This window comes from Oncorhynchus tshawytscha, linkage group LG03 (assembly GCF_018296145.1).
Source record: "Oncorhynchus tshawytscha isolate Ot180627B linkage group LG03, Otsh_v2.0, whole genome shotgun sequence".
Classification (NCBI taxonomy): Eukaryota; Metazoa; Chordata; class Actinopteri; order Salmoniformes; family Salmonidae; genus Oncorhynchus; species Oncorhynchus tshawytscha.
Genome location: NC_056431.1, coordinates 22397437 through 22416152, shown reverse-complemented (window position 1 = coordinate 22416152; position 18716 = coordinate 22397437). Strand labels below are relative to the sequence as shown.

The following is an 18716-nucleotide window of genomic DNA, read 5'->3' as shown; positions in this document are numbered from 1 at the left end:
AGTCCCGGTCACAGTGGAACGGAATACCGTAGCTATCTATGGTAGAAAAAGTACAAAACAATGTGAAGAGTTCGTATAAAGGTCAGTGAGTTGTTTGACTTGCTGGCAATCCTCCACTGTCATCAAATCGGCCAGTAAAAGTGTGTGTGTGGAATTTCCCATGCGTACAGTATATTAGCTAGTCATTGGTCAATACAAGGAAGTAATGTTGGTTTAATTGTCTCCTACGCTCATGTCTTACCTACATGCCTTATTATACTGTCCTTTATTTGATGCTGTAAGTACATGGAGGGTAAGATAAAATAATAATATATAATAATATAATAATATCTTAGTATTTGTTTTTCTTAGCTCAGTTCAGTGCAGACACGCTATGATAACTCTCTTGAATGCTTGACCAGAGTAGCGACAGCCTCACGGCACGAGGCTGGTGAACAAGACTATACTAAGGGCTACTTGGTCCCTGGTTGTGGTAGAATGAGTTATAGCTTTTTCCTAATTGTGAGTGTTGTGTTTATGACTTTCCTTTGATGATGTCATTGTTGACCTATTGGAGACGTTTCAGGACAGGAAATTAAAACACTGTTATACTAACTAGGATAAAGAATGGTAGCAGCTAAGACCACGCGTCCCCCGTTTGTGGACGTAAGGACCCATATGTTTACAAGCTGTTCTGTGTTTGAGTGTACAAGAAGAACAGGTGTCCATCTAATGATAAGACAGTATTAGAATGAGGAAACAGGAAGCAATAATGTTGTGTTTGAGACTGTTTGTATACAGAACCATGTGCCAGACACACACATCCTGAGTGGTATACAGTCAGTTCCCAATAGACACTGACCATATTGCCTCTCCGAGTGTTTGGTTTTTATTGTAGTTATTTAGCATGAAATTCACATGAATCTGAACTCTATTTCATCTGCTAGTATTTTATTTTGATTATTGCGCACACGGATGTTGTTTCAATTACACCCTCCACTTGGCAAACTTAAAAGGGGTGAGTAGTGAGTAACAAAAAGCCGTAAGAAACCGTAATGTGGCATGTTGTAATCTCTTTCTATCCTCTCTTGCCATCAGAGTCTTGGAGCCCTTGAAGAGACGATGAGTTGGTTTATTGTCAGAGACAGGAAAACCACGCTGTCTAACCGGGTTTGTTCCAGGCTGTTGACCCAAAAAGCAGCCTTCGCCTCTGAAGCCTCAGACTGTCTGACAGATCAAGCCCCTTGCGCTGCAACGTTTTCATCCCCCCCATACTGCACTGAGATGATGTGACAGATCTTGCTCCCTGTGCCTTCCAGTGACTGTACCCACCGCCGAGGCTACCATGCAGGAGTGCCATACTGCGTTGTGTCTGTCTGTCTACCTTGTCACCTTTTTGACGGGCCTCCCAGCCAACGCTGTGGCCTTCTACACCTTCAGCAAGAAGGTAAGGCAAAAACCCACGCCCATCGACATCCTGCTCCTCAACCTGACCATCTCGGACCTCCTCTTCCTGCTCTTCCTGCCCTTCAAGATGCAGGAAGTCACGAACGATATGACCTGGAGTCTACCCTACATCCTCTGTCCTTTATCTGGCTTCTTCTTCTACATGACTATCTACGTCAGCACCTTATTCCTGACAGCGGTCAGTGTGGAGCGCTACCTGGGCGTGGCCTTCCCCATCCAACACTCGCTGAAGCGCCGGCCCCTGTATGCCGTGGTGGCCAGTGTATTTATCTGGGTCTTCTCCGTCCTCCACCTGAGCATCGTCGTCATCATGCCCTACTACAACCCACCGCAAGACTCCCTCAGTTCCACAACCAACTCTTCCAACAGCTATGAATTCTCCAACGTCTCCAACGTGCTCATTAGTGACGGCGACAACATTGTGTCTTCCAGGAATGTGTGCTATGAGGACTTCAGCGAGAAGCAACTGGCGATCCTCCTGCCTGTGCGTCTGGAGCTCTGCCTGGTTCTATTCTGTGTACCTTTCCTCATCTGCAGCTTCTGCTACATCAACTTCATCCGCATACTCTCCGGCCTGCCCCACATCGGTCGTCGCAGACGCCTCCGTGCTATCGGCCTGGCTCTGGGGACACTGCTGGTGTTTGCCTTCTGCTTCGGCCCCTACAACGTCTCCCACATTGTGGGCTTTATAACCAGGAAGAACCCAGACTGGAGAGACATGGCCTTGCTCTGCAGCACCTTCAACGCCTGCTTGGACCCCTTCATATTCTACTTCTCCTCCTCAGCTGTCAGAGGGACCCTAGGGAGTATGTTGCAGGGGGCCAGAATCAGGCTGGCCAAGTGTATGTTCTGTGGCTGTCACATCCACTGGTCCCCTTGGAATGGAACGAGTGAGCGAGCCTCAGAAAGATAAGGGACCCAAACAAGTAGAGATGAATGCTATCTGAAGTTAATTGAATAAGGCCTGTATTAACTGAAATGAGATGTTGTGCTCCACATGTCTAGTGGCAGGATATGAGTGCTCTGATGTTTATGTTTTCACATTTTACTGTATCTGTGTCTCTGTTTGATCATTGGCGGGCAAACTTCCAACTTAGAGTAGAGATAGGATATGGTAGACACGGAGCCTGCCTTCCTCCTGAGAGACACAAAACAAGGGCTCACATTAGGGAGTTACTGTCTAGCTGCAGTTAGCTGGAATCAAGTACAGTCATTGCCAATTATATATTATAAGTACACACCTACTGTGACAGTGCGTGAAATAAGTTTGAGAATACATTTGTTGTATTGGGTTGCCTGACAAGATTGGCAAACAGAACAGAAAATGATCATTGATTATAATTGTATTTCACAAGGTTGAAGCCCATTTACACAACTAGGAGCGGTTATGGTGAACCGTAGAGAACAACAGCTCTAACATCTGAGAGACACATCAGAACAACATCTCTCAGCACTGAAAGATAAGCACCTTAAACAAGTATCACAGTCGTATCGCTGAAAAGGAAACAATGTTGAAAAGGAACAATGAATTTGAGCACTGAGCAGAGTTGGTGTGTGTGTCTGTGTGTGTGTGGGGGGGTGCATGTGCGAATGTGTTTTTGTGCATGCATGAGCACACATGCGTAAGTGAGGGATTTTGTGTGTACTTGTGATTCATTGTGTCCATAGATTTATATTATTGGCTTTGTGAAATGAATGTGGACTCACTGTCCCATTTTGTATGCACCTCTAACATGTGGGACCTTCATTGTTTGATTGTGGGACCTTCATTGTTTGATTGTGGGACCTTCGTTGTTTGATTGTGGGGCCTTCATTGTTTGATTGTGGGACCTTCATTGTTTGATTGTGGGGCCTTCGTTGTTCGATTGTGGGACCAAATAAAGACATTGATGTTGAAATAAAAGCGTGTTCATTTTGTGAATTACAGGAACAATAATACGATAATAGTGGACCAGTATTGAATTGGTTACACAATTACAGGAACAATAATACGATAATAGTGGACCAGTATTGAATTGGTTACATAATTACAGGAACAATAATACGATAATAGTGGACCAGTATTGAATTGGTTACACAATTACAGGAACAATAATACGATAATAGTGGACCAGTATTGAATTGGTTACACAATTACAGGAACAATAATACGATAATAGTGGACCAGTATTGAATTGGTTACACAATTACAGGAACAATAATATGATAATAGTTGACCAGCATTGAATTGGTTACACAATTACAGGCAAAAAAGGTTGGCAATGGAATACTTGAACATAATCAGGTTGTTTTGGAGTCATAACCTGTTTAACATGATGACCATCCCTTCAGACGTACTTCCCAATACAGTGTAACTCATGATAATTGATGAGCATCTCCAATATTTACACAGAGACTATAGTCTCTGATAAGGTATCACGGGTGGTGCATGTATACTATACACGTGCAAGGAAAGCCCACACCACCAGCGTAAACCCATAGGTTCGATACTTTCACACCAGGAAGTGCTTTGACTTGATTCCATCCGGTTATTCAGGGCTTATACCTCCAACAGAGGTTGAGTTGATTGTTGCATACCATCCATGAGACATTCATTTTGACACTAGAGTACACTATGACTACTAAAAGCATTCAGCAGCACAGTGGCACTTGACACGATTGCAAAATGGCTTCCGTTCAACACGCAACAATAGACCTAAAGTTTCACATAGCATCAGTTTTTGCATTATGATTTGGGGATGTTACAGAACGTGTGAGCTGGGTAGAATATACATCATGTGAGGACAAGTGAGAGAGTGTGGAGCTAGTTTTTTTTTTTTAAAACAGCGCTGTGGCATGTGCTTATAGACAAAACTACTGGTCCACCCCCCCCACCCCCAAAAAAAGTCCCTCAGTTAAAACCCAGCATACTCTTTGTCATAAAAAGTGTGCCATCTGATCAGGAAATGTATCATGCAGTAAAGATCTGTGTAGAAGCTGTCGTGGGTAGCCTATTATTTACGGAAAATCGGATGCTCTTGGTGTGTTCAGATCCTTTGTTTTCTTTCTCTCAGATGTCCTTTGTTTGCTCCCTTTATTTGCTGAAAGACATTCATTTGGACAAATACGGATTGTGTGTCAGTGTTGACTTTTTCTCACAATGATGGATAGCTGAACAGATAGAGCTGTAAAACAGAATGTATGCATGCTTGTGTGTGTGTGTGTACTTACAGTACATGGGACACACGAGGTCTTTTTTTTCTCTCACACAAACTTGTCAGTGCTGTGGAGAAAAAGACGAAATCCAAAAACAACCCAATTGACTGATGCTCAAGACATGGGCCATACAATTATTTACATGACTCCATTTCCCCATGATCCTGTGAGTGTAACCACATAGTACTTACTTGCAATGGAAAACACCACAGTCACTCCACAGAGGACACAGACCTTAAGGATATTCAAGCATCCAATCACCTCATTGGGGGCTGCGTCTGTGAGCGTAGACAAAAAAAAAGACAATGCAAACATGACTGTTAAGTTATACAGTTATGGACCTCACACGATGACGACAGACCTGAGGGTGAATTCAATGTGCAGTCGTTGAAGGCCCGTGACTGATTGAAGCTGTGTGTAGTGGAAGCACAGATGTATAAAAACATTTGAGCCATGTGAGAAATAGCCCAGTGAAATATACAGCCTCTCAGTAGTGTTAACTAAAGCTCACCCCAGGTGAAGGAGGCAAACAGGGGGGAGTCCAGCGCAGGGTGATCCTGCACACTACAGGTGTAGAAGATCCCAGCATCCACAGACCCCCGCGGGGGGAGGGACAGCACACTGATTACATACACTTCCGTTCTGGAGCTGTCCGTCACCTGTAAACACTCTCCCATCCAATTAGGAGTTGAGATCTTTGGAATTAGGCTGTGTGATTGGTTGACGTCATGGTAGTCAGGGTGAATGGTGCAGTTGCGGCCAACAAAGTGGTGGGGGCTATCTTCTCCACTCTGGTGTGTCCAGCTTAGGGTGAGGTGGTGTGGGTAGAACCCACCGGTGACGCAGAGGAGAGCCCATTGGTCCGTCTGGGGGTCCGAGGGGACCTGGAGGAGGAGTTGAGGCACAGAGGGGGGTGCTAGTAGGGGTAGGAGGAGACATGGGAAGGGGGTGATGCAATACCATCTATCTCATGACATTTACATTTTAGTAATTTAGCAGACACTCTTATCCAGAGTGATTTACGGCGTCAGATTTTTAGTCGGCTCAGGGATTCAAAGCAGCAACCTTTCGGTTACTGGGTCAAAGCTCTTATACACTAGGCTACCAGCCGCTCGTTAGAAATATGTCAGATTGTTGACGTTGAACCATTTTTATACTGTATGTCATATTTCACTATTTCAACATATTCTATTCAGACCATGTTGGTAATACAGTTGTGGCCAAACAACACACTCATGGTTCTGTAAATGGTGCAGGACTTTGCAACGTGCACCCCACTGGAGAAACCCTGAGAGGAACCTTCTCTATCGCATGAGGGGTTTGCACATAATCATTTCACGATCCCTCTTTGCCTTGTTCTGTGGTGAGTTTCAATTCCCTGCAAAGATCAATAGAATCCACAATGCATTGTACCATGGTGATTATATCTGGATTTGTCACGAATCCACTCAGGCAAAAAGATGAACTGAAAGGAAATTTCCATGTGACTAGAATTTTTAGAGATTTGAGCTTGGTTAGGCCTCTTTATGGTGATGCATAGCCCACTGGTTTAAATGTAATAACCTCCCTGCAAACCGTTTGGGTTCAAACAGATTCTCAAAGGATACAAATGAGAGACAATTACAACAATGACAACAACAGCAACACCAACAAAGACAGAAGAAATGATGGGAAACTCTAATGAGTTACAAGAAGACATTCCAAGAATAAAGGCGGATGTATACATTTTTTATTAGAGCTGGTTCTTAGCCTGGTCCCATATAATACAAAATAAAAAAAAGCTTAATCCTATGGTCATTGTCATGCCAAGCAATGGCCATATGAGTTGTCAAGACAGCACAAACAGATTTGGAACCAGGCTAATTTGCTTCTGTCTTACCCAGGACAATGAGCTTTGTGCCGCCCCCTCGCTCTGAATCTCTGTGTAGGACGTTGACCTCGCAGTAATACACACCGGCATCCTCCACGGACACCTCGGTAATCACCAGGGACGTCTGCCCAGCTGAATCTGGGACGGGGATCTTTTCGCCCCCCTCTATCTTGAACCAATCCACCCCGTAGGACGTGGCCTCGAAACGGCAGGACAGGTTGGCACTCTGACCCCGCATTACAGTGAGTGAAGGGGGCCACTGCCTCACCTTTAACCCCTCTGCTGTTACCATCCTTAATGGGGCTGAGTGAGGACACAGTCAGTGAATGCCTCTTCATCAAGGTACGACAGAATATTTCATTTTGACAAATAAAACAGCAAGACCTTCAGTTCAACGGCATTTGCCACAAAGCTTGCCCACAATGTTGAGGTGTATTTGGAGATGATCACAGTATTTTTATTAAAGTCAAAATGAGTGAGTTGGAGTGACTTTCTCCCTGACTAATGAGATTTAGTCCTCTTATCTTGACAAACAAACAACTCACGACTCTATGCACCCCTGAAAGTAATTAGAGCATTAGTGTTGTCAACAGGAGTCTTGATATTGCAAGACTTGAAGCCAAAACAGAAAGGCAGAATTCATGAAATTAGGTAAATGTATATGTACTGTAATATGCTTAGGGATGTTGTATAATAGATATTAATTATGACACTGAATATGCTGAAAAATCATGAACATAGAAAAAATCTATTTGTTTGTGAGAATATTGGTAGCCTAGTATGATTGGAAGACACTAACCTGGTATTGGGCCTGCTATCAACAGAAGCACACACAGGTCCAGGATATTTGTCATGCGTTTGTTTCTCATTACAAACTCCAGTGGTGAAAGGACTGTTCGAACAGTGGCTTTGAATGTCAAGCTTCCCTCCAAAGACAATGAGATGTCAGCTTGTTTTTTCTTTGCTTCATTATGTTCCAATGTTCATTAATAGGCCATGGTCCAAAACAAGACACATCTCAGCGCCTGTTACGTCAAAGGCGACACGAGCCTGTCTTAGCAGACAAATAGGCCTCGCTCTTGGTGTCTGCACAAACCGCAATGCAACAGTAAGCAAAATGCAGTGTACAGAAACAAACAAAGCAAAACCATCAGTCTATTTCACAATGATAAGGTGCTCATTGAACAGGATGTCAGTTAGCTAATTACTTAACAACAAAGTGGTTTATGTGTGAAGAATAAAATGTCAACATTTGAGATTCTCTCTCATTTCAAACCATCTAAGCTGAAATTAGTTTTGAGTACGAAAAGTTTGGTTTATTTTTATTATGAACGTTTTTGTAGAAGAATATGTAGAAGAGCAGGTTTTGTATGGTTTACACTGGTTCTGGTGAATAAGAGAATAGTGCAGTATGTCATAATCCATGTATAGGATACTTTAGAATATGAGTGGTGCGACTCATCGTCATCAGTCTAATGTTTAGGGTAAAGCATTTAAAAACGACACTCCGAGTTTACTTTGTGTTTACTTTAGTTGACTCCAGTGTCCACTTAGTTTTACCACAGCTTTGACCTCACCCAAAAGCTGACCCCCGAACCTGCACCACTCACAGCCAGAAGCAGAACAACAACTTGACAGAAATGGAAACAAATAGCCTCTTATAGCCCTTTCACTGGATGAAATGTGTTCCCCGTCCCATAAACAAGACAAGTGGGGACTGACCTACTCTGTGCACCTCAACAGAAACATTAGCATAACATTTGGCAACTGTTTCTGACATGTATTGGTAAACTGCAGTTTCCATCCATCTCTCAGTGATCTTTACTCTCTTTGAAAGTGTGTAAATAATTGACAGAATTCTATAAGGTCATTTTGATGATGTATTACTAGATGTTGGACGTTCAGCTGACTCTTTTCCTCTCCATTGAAATATCCTCGTGATTTACTCCTGTTCAAAAAGCCAATGTACAACTTTGTAGTGGCATCAAGCAAATGTGAAAGGTTTGACTCTGTTGCTGGAACCAAACTCAGGAAACTCAGCTCACCTAACCCCGCTTTCCAACCACAGGGGCTGAGAAGGCAACAACATATCACATTAAACAACGACAACAATCAAACACTCACACAGAGTTCTGTTAAAAACAACATATTTTATTGATTTTTCTCCCTCTGATATATTTTATTTTTTTAACTCCACTTCTATAGATTTGGGGGGAAAAATTGTCCACACACTTAGAAAGGACAAAAACAGAGACAGAACAGAGATCAAATGAATCAAAAGAGTCGTCATAATCATCATCGCTTCACCGCACAGAAATATGTCAAGATGGAAGACGATGCTGTTTGTGTTCCTCTGTTTTGTTCAGTAAGTTATATCGATGCAATCTTGAAAAGTCAACACAGACAGAAATAATAATGTTGAGGTCCAGGGGTAGATTGAAACCAACATGCCTGCCATGTGAAGGTCAGATAATCCACACACACACACACACGGACACACACACTCACAAATCAATATCACAGATTTACCAGGGTTGGAACCTGGCATACAGAGAGGTGGCAAGGCAGCAGGGCAGTGGGATTGGCATAGGGGGGCACAGGTGGAAGGTTTTCTCCACATTGAGGGAAAGGAGGAGGGAGGAGGAAGTGGGCCAGAGGTGCAACGAGAGAGAGAGATGGGCATGACATCTCCATACGATGTCCGCAAACACTAACCAAGCATTCTAGAGTAGACTCATCCACTGGATTGCTAAAACAACCTAATATTTGTTATTAGTTTTCGCACTGACAAAAATGAAATTTGTCTTTGTTAATTGTTATTACCTGATTGTCATAGTTTTTCAGAAGTTTCAAAATTGTTCTGGTGAAACAACAGTGTCATGACAACCCAATCTTATATTGTGTCATAAATTCAAATCTATACACCTCACATTAATAGGACAGTTTCAGACAGTTTGCGACTTAGTCAAACCACACAGGTTCTCTCCCATTTTATCCTATGAACACAAGCCAGAACATCACTTGATGATGTCATTCGTCAAGAAAAATAGATAGTTCCATTGTCAGTTTTCGCCATGGCAACCAATATTTACCCAGTTGATTGACAGGCAAAATGTCAGATTTGTGCTGGTGACTCACAAAGGCCAAGTAAAGGGGCACTCAGTGTTGGAGATGTTAGGCAGGCTTCTAATGACTAAGGAGGCTGGCTGGTGGGCACCTCCATTGTTGCCTAGTAGTGTGCAGACTCTCTTGTTGTTCCAGCTGTAGATGGACCAACACTGCTACACTGTTAATTAGCCACTAGCTACACTCTTAGAAAGGAGAGGGTGATTGACAAGCAACCATCTGTAGTCCCTGCCGGTTTGTGTGGATGGAGGTGGGAGTGAGTGACTGCTGCTCTTGCCTCTGTGGCTCGCAAGTATTACTTTAACCCACTATCCACACAAACAAACACTGTCAATGTTTTACATGAATAATAATATATCCTAATTAGAATTCAGAATAGAAACGATAAACTAACAAAATATACACCTCTCTACATAACTCTATCTATCTTTTTTTCCCTATATATTCTGTCCTTGTGTATCTATCAATTCAACTACTACCAACTTACTATATAGTACCTAGCTACCTCATTCAACTTCCAAGTTGATCCTTCAGTGAGTCAAGGCAAATATCACTTCCTCTGCTTGGCAACATGTAGTCAGCATGTTAACCCAATAACGACCTATTTTCATCATGTAGCTCACCTCAGTCCAGCATGCTGTGTATGGATGCACTCATTAGTACAGCTAATGGAAATCTACTGGAGCTGATATACACTCACAGCGTTGACTCTGCTCATAGGAATTTAACAGGCCTTTAGATTAGCTGGTGAACAATAGCTCATTAGGATAACACATTGTTATCTAGCTAGTGGACTATGGTGTGAAGGACAAAAGCTGGAGAGACCTGGCTGGTACTAAGGATATCATTTATATATCAATGAGTCTGTCCCTCAATAAGACACATCTTCTTATGTATTACAGATACATAGTACCGGTACTGAAAATCTGACATATTTCTGATAATTTATCATGTTAGTTGAATATTGACCAAATACTATCATGGCTACGGTTCTATTCCCCTTTATCTCGTCTTGTTCTATTGTACATCCTATCGTTCTAGACTCTACTCCTACCAAAGAGTCGGCTGTGTTTGTCAGACATAAGTCTCTAGATACACAGTATCGATAGGTACTGACATTTCCAAAATTAACATTTGGTATCAATCATTTATTTAATTGAGTACAATAATAAAATATAATGTACTATAAGGTGCCATTATACAGACAATTGTTAGACATCTCATTATCAGAAAGAACAAAAAGAACAAAATGCGCCTTGACGAGCTACTGTCAACTGACAGGAAAATAAAACAAACGACTCATTCTTCATTGTATGTTCTCTAAACAAATAGTTACCTTCGTTGACAATATAGCTCGGCCAAAATGTTTTCGGAGATGGGGAGAAAATCAATGCGCAATTAGGGGTGTCTTGTATCAAGGCATGATAAATTATGCTCTCTATTCTAAGGCCTTAATATAGACACTTGACAATTCAGTCTTTGGGCCCTGGTAAAGTGAGCCTGGGGAGAAATTGCTCTATTTCAAGCGATCCAGTCCAATGTATCGATTAACCATTTGCATTTGGAACTGAAAGTCTGTAAAGGAACTGTTTAATGTGGCGGGACTGGAATATAGTGCTTATGGTGATTCAAGATCTAACACAGATACACAACTTAAAAAACGAGTACACTCAAACGGAGACTGAATGTACAGTTATCTAGCTTCTACTGCTACTCTACCACTGTATTTTCATATACCGCTAGACTTGTCATTCATAAATAAAAAAAATACACCACCCAAATATGGTTATAATTGTCTTCAAAACATTGAAATAATCTCATATATGAATGAAGCAAGATAGTTTATATTATGTACATCAACATAAGCCAAAAAGTGCTGCTTTAGCAATGCTCGAGTGGCGCCCGTAGAACTAGCACCGCCCCCATTTATTGGGGGTGATGAACTACATGTAATTACACCACTTACATCCATTAGAATCATACAGCATGTCTCTGTGCTGTAATTACAGGTCAAGCTATTTGACACCACACCATATCAATAAAGTGTAAACGCTCATTGATAGGCTAGCAGATAGAGTCATGAAATGCTGCCTGTACACAGACAGTGTTCGTGATCATTGCAGTGCTAACGCCATTAATATTACATGGTGTAACCATAGACAACGCCGTGGTATGTCCTCCCTCAGGAGGAACGACGCAGTGGCCATTTTTAGGAATTCTATCTTGAGCTGCTATCCTATCAAGCGTCTGCCTTGTCTTTTCCGTTCTCCCCCACGGAGAGTTCACTGTCTGGTCAGAGTCATCCCATCTCCCTCTGCCTCAGACCATTGTCTGTACCAGTCTGGGCTTCTTCCCACAGTGTGTGGAGGTCCTCTCACACCCACCGAGGAAGTGAATTCGCTGCATCCTTCCTTTTCCCATTTCCAGTCCTCTGATTAAGTTTCACATTGATGAAGCACTCATGGAGACCCTCAAACTTATTTGGGGTAATTACAAATGCCCACCATACATTTCGCCCTCCATTGCATGAATTTAAAAGCATATCCCCCAGCCTTTCCCCCAGCCTAAAGCCTTTACACAAGATACAGCTTTTTGTTTTTCAAAATCTCCCCAAAACGAACATTTACATGCTTTTTTTTCAAACCCACATTGAGAAACATGACAGTATGTTTTGCCTTATTTTCATTTCGTTTTTTTTCTTCAAGGACAGAGTATGTACATGCAGAGGTTTATTCCACTGACAAAATTGAGCTGGGTGCTGACACGGGACAGAGTACGGGAAAGAGAGAAGACAGACAGAAAGACAGCGTGAGTGAGAGAGGGGGATTGAAAGCGACAAAGAAGGAAAAACAGAATCACCGACCAAAACAACCTGCTCTTGTGCTTGAAAATCGATACCCATCAATGCCCTGTGAGTCTGAGCAAAACAAGACGAACACAAGTGGGTCTGTGTGTTTCCCTTCAGACATACCAATGACTGACTACATTGCATAGAGCAACGGGCATCAACAGAACACGTCTCACACTGTATTCAGTGAGACAAACAGGTTTTCATTGACTAGCCTCCTGCTAAAGGGGACATTCACTCTCGCTAGGGCTTCACATCTCTTCATACATTAGCACACTTCATACAATAGTGTTACTAAAACAGTTCCATTCTTGAATAGATTGTTAGGGGCGCCGTTAAATATCATAGCACCGCTTAGCCGGATTGGATGCCTCTCCTATATATTCGAGTTAGCAGGTATGTTGCTGGTTAAAATTAAATCGAACAAAAAAAAAAAGATGACAGCTATTCGCAGAATACTGAATACAGATGCTGCATATTCCTGTAAGGTCACAGGAATTGTGGGTAGTCAGAGAGTTGCTAGTGTGAGCCCATCTCTCCATGCAGGTTGGTTCACTATGGGGGAGTTTGCATATAGACATAGACACAGCAGGACGTGACAGAGAAACAGCGGTTGGGTGGTTGGGGTGTCATCGAGCCTCACAGTGCACGTCTCGGTGGTTGATCTGTGCAGGTAAAGTGGCTGGATAATTGAGCCCTGTGTGGGGGTTCAATCAGGGCCCAGGTGTGGTGGTTTGCGTCTGCTTTACAGGGACGAGGGTGTCCTTGAGGAGGATCCTGTCAGGGGCCAGGGTTGAACGTGATTTATGGGGCTTGTCCATGGCTGGCGGGAAGGACATGGGGGGAGGCGGGGAGTGTAGGCCCCGTCACTTATCCAGCCACAGGTAGTGGCTAATTACATCTTTATCTCCTGGTGCGCCTGTCCTGCCATACGGGGGCTGACTGACTTACAGGGACGCTGCTTTACATGCATCGCTTTGAATAATTGATCTATTGAGCTGGTCTGTCTGGAGAGTGACACGCTATGAAAGCTGGTTGAATATGTGTAATGTGCTTTATACAGTTAACAGCATGAAAACAAAGGTTTAAATACATACACGTATACAAACAATATTACATTTCATTGACTGCGGACTCTCTCGGATGAAAAGACTCCCTCGGGATCAGCTTCGATGTGTTTTTAAAATCCTTGTCATGGCAAAAAAGAGCACAACTTGAAAACCTTTACAACTTCGTCTTTTGTCGTTCAGTTCAATGAGTGTGATTTCTCCGAGGGATTGAGTACAAAATATTTTTAGCACACATGGCTCGTCAGCTCTGGAGTAGTATGTATTCTTTTTTATCTCACATGGAATTACTTTTCATATTTATTTAAATACTTAATAACATCATCAGTATTATTATCAACACCAAAAAAGTTATAGCAGTTTAACCTTGCAGAGTAAAATGGACAGGGGAGGGGGGGGGAGGGAGGTTTCACGACAGAAACATCTCTAACCGGTACATGCTATCAACAAGCGACAAGGAAGGAGGATGACTGGTCAACGCCTTCAAAGCAGGAGACACGATTGTTATTTCTACAGTCCCTTCCTGGTTACAAAAACTGTAATAGATGCTGATGGGTAAATGTAGTTTTTTGCAGGATATTTTAGATTTTATTAGCCACTACATTAGCCACCAACCAAGGAGGGTTGGGTGTGGATAGACTGCCTCTAGTAACGGCATGGCCTCTGTACTGCATTATATTTACACACGGGACGGAGCACAAACCACCTTATCGATGGGGGGAGGGGGTGGGCAGAGGACGAGTTTTTTTTAAAGAGGGGTGGGGGGTGGATGGAGGGGGGGGGGGGTGAAGTGGGTCTCCTCACATGCTTCTTCTTGGTTGAGATCCCAAAGGGATGCACTAGAAGGGCAAAGGCTTTATAGAACTCCCACGGCCCACCCTTCATGTGTGTTTTGACATCATTCGCAGCAGCCGCGTCATATACACTGCCACATGGTTAAAAACGGAATAAAATGGTACTTGTATGATCATAGGGTCAAATGTCACAGGAGCAATGGACCAATGGACAGCTTTCAAGAAGGTCACGTGACCCTCATCAGAATAACGAATCATTTTCATTATAGATTAGTTCCAACCGTAAATAGTAAACATTATTGTAGATCGGTCATGATTTAGATTTGTAATAGTATTATCCTGGTGTTAAATATCTGTTTTCATCATCATCACAATTATCATTCTTACTAAACACATTATAGACATCACCATGGTGACCCTCATTGGAAACAGGATGAAGAGAGAGAGTGGTATGGTGATTGTGGCAATATAGGTAGCGAGGGGGGAGTTGGTGTGGGTGTGAGATGCGATGCGTCAATGGCTCCTGGAATAATGCATATTATTTTTGTTTCACAGTGATGGGTTCGTAATTAAATAAATTCCTTCTTCCTTCCGCAGGCGGGATGGGACTTCCGGGAAAAGCTCTTAGACCTTCATCAGGAGAGAGACAGAGAGGCAAAGCCAAAAGCCAACACCCGCACTCACCCCCACGTTGACGGCCACGCCTCGCCCGTACACGGCTCCTGGCCCTGCATCAAGGGGCCCGGGAGAGAAAGACAGGCACCGGAAGAAGAGAGGAAAGCGAGGGAAATAAGAGTGGAGAACAATTCGTAAGGGAAAAGGTAACAACCAGAGAAAACATAAGCTACAAGTAAAAAGAGGTAAAACATTTTGGGATAGGAATGAAGTCTGCAATGACAGGGACAGAGTGTAAAACCATCCCCGAAGCGATCTGATATTAGTCAGAGTGGTTCGATTTTCGGTCTGTGTCCCATTCGTACAGACGGTTCAGACCCAGCTTTTTCTAATGATGAAGGGGTAAGATTAGGTGAAAAAAGAAGAGGAGAAAGACAGATGATGGCGAGATAAGACACAGAGGCCGACAGAGGAGGGAATGGAGGAGGGCGGCGCAGAAGGATGTATGAGACTGACTGGGGGTGAGTCATTGGAGGGAGACTTGCCGAGGAAACGGCAGAACAAGGGAATGAAAGAAGAGAAAGGGAGGAGATGAAGGGGCTCACTTAAGATGGTAATGCGAGAGCGTGGAAGGCGGGAGAGAGGGAGGGATAGAGGGAGCGAGAGAACACAGTGTTGGAAATCGCTCACTGGGGAGGGCTAATGCAAGACGGGAGGAGAGAGAAGGAGAGAAACGACAACTTCCTGGGGTAACAGAACAGGACAGAACAGAGGGAGAAATGGAGGAGAAAAGCTATTTGGTGTAATGGGGCGGCGAATATAGAGATGGCAAGATGGAAGGAGGGATTGGGGAAGGAGGGAGGGAAATGAGAAAATCCAGCACCGTGAGCAGGGAGAGGAAGAGAAATGGGGATGGGGCAATGCAGTGTGTGACTATGTGTGTGTTTGCATTGGTTTCCTTCTCTAAGTATGTGTGCACACTTGTGTGATTGAGTGAAGTAGAATGAGCTTAGACACATGTATGGAAGCGTGTGTGCGTGCATGTGTATGTGCAGTATAGTATGTGAGTTTGTGTGTGTATGCATCACAGGAGGCTGCTGAGGGGAGGACGGCTCATAATAATGTCCGGAATTGAGCGAGTGGAATCATATCAAACACATGGTTTCCATATTTGATACCATTCCACTTATTCTTTTTCAGCCATTACCAAAAGCCTGTCCTCCCCAATTCAGGTGTCACCAACCTCCTGCGGTATGTATGCATGTGTGTGTGTCTGCATGTGGCTATCTGTGTTTACGCATGCATGCTTACGTATGTGTGTGTGTGAATGCTTAAAGAGACTCACGGAAGAGCAGCATGCTGGCGTTGGAGGCTCCCAGCCTGTTGGAGGCAAAACAAGTGTAGTTGCCAAAGTGTTTGTCCGTCACGTTGGTAAAGAGAAGCAGTGAGCGCGTCTTCTCGTTCTTGATCCTCAGAGTGTTATCGCTCTCTACCGGCCTGATACAGAGAGAGAGAGGGAGAAAGGTGGGTAAGATGGAGAGAGAGAGCGGGGGGAAGTAGATATATAGAGAGGGGTAGAGAGGGGGGATGAGAGAGCGACAGATGGAGAGAGAGGGTGGGACGAAGAGAGCGGGGGAAGATAGATAGATAGAGAGGGGTAGAGAGGGGGATGAGAGAGCGACAGATGGAGAGAGAGGGTGGGACGAAGAGAGTGGGGGAGATAGATAGATAGAGAGGGGTAGAGTGGGGGGATGAGAGAGCGACAGATGGAGAGAGAGGGTGGGACAAAGAGAGCGGGGGAGGTAGATAGATAGAGTGGGGTAGAGGGGGATGAGAGAGCGACAGATGGAGAGAGAGGGCGGGACAAAGAGAGCAGGGGAGGTAGATAGAGAGGGGTAGAGAGGGGGATGCGGGGGAGGTAGATAGATAGAGAGGGGGGATGAGAGAGTGACAGATGGAGAGAGAAGGTGGGACGAAGAGAGCGGGGGAGATAGATAGATAGAGAGGGGTAGAGAGGGGGATGAGAGAGTGACAGATGGAGAGAGAGGGTGGGACGAAGAGAGCGGGGGAGGTAGATAGATAGAGAGGGGTAGAAAGGGGGGATGCGGGGGAGGTAGATAGAGAGGGGTAGAGTGGGGGGATGAGAGAGCGACAGATGGAGAGAGAGGGTGGGATGAAGAGAGCGGGGGGAGGTAGATAGATAGAGAGGGGTAGAGTGAGGGGATGAGAGAGCGACAGATGGAGAGAAATAACTTTGTTTATATCTGAAAGGATGTGTTAGCAGTACAGGAAATAAATCGACCTAAACCTATTAAATCAAATCAATTTGCATTTGTCACATGCGCCAAATACAACCGTGAAATGCTTACTTACAAGCCCTTAACCAGCAATGCAGATTTAAGAAAATAGAGTTAAGAAAATATTTACTAGGTCATTTGTACATGTAGGTAGGTGTAAAGTGACTATGCATAGATAATAAACAGCGAGTAGCAGCAGTGTAAAAACAAAGGGGTGTGGGGGGGGGGTCAATGCAAATAGTCTTATGGCTTGGGGTAGGAGCCTTTTGGACCTAAACTTTGGACCTAGACTTTTTTGGGCCTTCCTCTGACACCGCCTAGTATATAGGTCGTGGATGGCAGGAAGCTTGGCCCCAGTGATGTACTGGGCCGTACGCACTACCCTCTGTAGCGCCTTACGGTCGGATGCCGAGCAGTTTTTATACCAGGCGTTGATGCAGCAAGTCATGTTGACCAGTTTTAAGGTCTTGCTCACATCAGCTACGGAGAGAGTGATCACACAGTCGTCTGGAACAGCTGGTGCTCTCATGCATGCTTCACTGTTGCTTGCTTCGAAGCGAGCATAAAAGGCCCATCTGGTAGGCTCGCGCCACATCCGACGAGCATCAGAGCTGATGTAGTAGGATTCAATCTTAGTCCTGTATTGACGCTTTGCCTGTTTGATGTTTTGTCTGAGGGCATAGTGGGATTTCTTATAAGCGTCCAGATTAGTGTCCCGCTCCTTGAAAGCGGCAGCTCTAGCCTTTAGCTCAGTGCAGATGTTGCCTGTAATCCATGGCTTCTGGTTGGATATCGATGCACTTATTGATGAAGCCGGTGACTGAGGTGGTATACTCCTCAACGCCATTGGATGAATACCGGAACAAAATTCCAGTCTGTGCTAGCAAAACAGTCCTATTAGAGAAAAAGTGAAGGAAAAGGAGGAGAAGGAGGAGGTATATTTCTTACCTGCGGTCGTCTCTGTACCACTCAAAGGAGGCTGTGGGTACTGCCATTGCCTCACAGCGCAAAATGGCCGTCTTTCCCAGCTGGGCTGGCATGTTCTTCACGTCTGTGATCATGGGAGGGTCTGAACAAGGAAGAAGGAGGGAGAAGTGAGAGAAATCTTTAACGTATGTACACAACGATAGTGATTAAAAGTTAAGCTCAGACAAAGAAAGGCTTAGTGACCTTCAAGGTCGAGAAAGGTTGAGGTTGATAAATATACGGCATATAAAATGATTAAGACATACAAACGTTTTAGAACACCTACTCATTCAAGGGTTTTTCTGTATTTAAAAAAATATTTTCTACGTTGCAGAATAATAGCGACGACATCAAAACATTGAAATAACACATATGGAATCATGTAGAAACCAAAAAAAGTGTTAAACAAATCAAAATATATTTTATATTTGAGATACTTCAAATAGCCACCCTTTGCACACTCTTGGAGAGTGGTTTGTTGATGTCAACATT

At 43.8% G+C, this 18716-nt stretch overlaps 3 protein-coding genes across 4 annotated transcripts in view; 1 reads left to right on the top strand and 2 right to left on the bottom strand.

Annotated features, from left to right (window-relative positions):
• Positions 1-183: 183 nt before the first annotated feature.
• On the top strand, positions 184-3349 carry LOC112246154 (free fatty acid receptor 2). Of its 2 annotated transcripts, none has more exons than XM_024414433.2 (2): positions 184-277; positions 1078-3349. In XM_024414433.2, the coding sequence occupies exon 2, from the start codon at positions 1325-1327 to the stop codon at positions 2357-2359; it is 1035 nt and encodes a 344-aa protein (XP_024270201.1). In that variant the 5' UTR covers positions 184-277; positions 1078-1324; the 3' UTR covers positions 2360-3349. The 2 variants fall into 2 exon arrangements, with proteins under 2 accessions (XP_024270201.1, XP_024270200.1); XM_024414432.2 differs by having other exon boundaries at positions 184-292.
• Positions 2517-7053, bottom strand: LOC112246079 (tyrosine-protein phosphatase non-receptor type substrate 1-like). Its single transcript, XM_024414347.2, has 3 exons — positions 6521-7053; positions 5153-5557; positions 2517-2584 (listed from the first exon to the last, which is right to left on the bottom strand). The coding sequence occupies exons 1-3, from the start codon at positions 6801-6803 to the stop codon at positions 2517-2519; spliced, it is 756 nt and encodes a 251-aa protein (XP_024270115.2). The 5' UTR covers positions 6804-7053.
• A 1588-nt stretch (positions 7054-8641) lies between these two features.
• Positions 8642-18716, bottom strand: part of LOC112246081 (igLON family member 5) — a 170147-nt gene continuing 160072 nt past the window's right edge. Inside the window, exons 6-8 of the mRNA XM_042312420.1 lie at positions 18207-18327; positions 16307-16458; positions 8642-15074 (exon numbers count right to left, since the gene is read on the bottom strand). Coding sequence (XP_042168354.1) covers positions 14971-15074; positions 16307-16458; positions 18207-18327 — 377 coding nt within the window. The 3' untranslated portion in view covers positions 8642-14970. The remainder of the gene's footprint in view (positions 15075-16306; positions 16459-18206; positions 18328-18716) is intronic.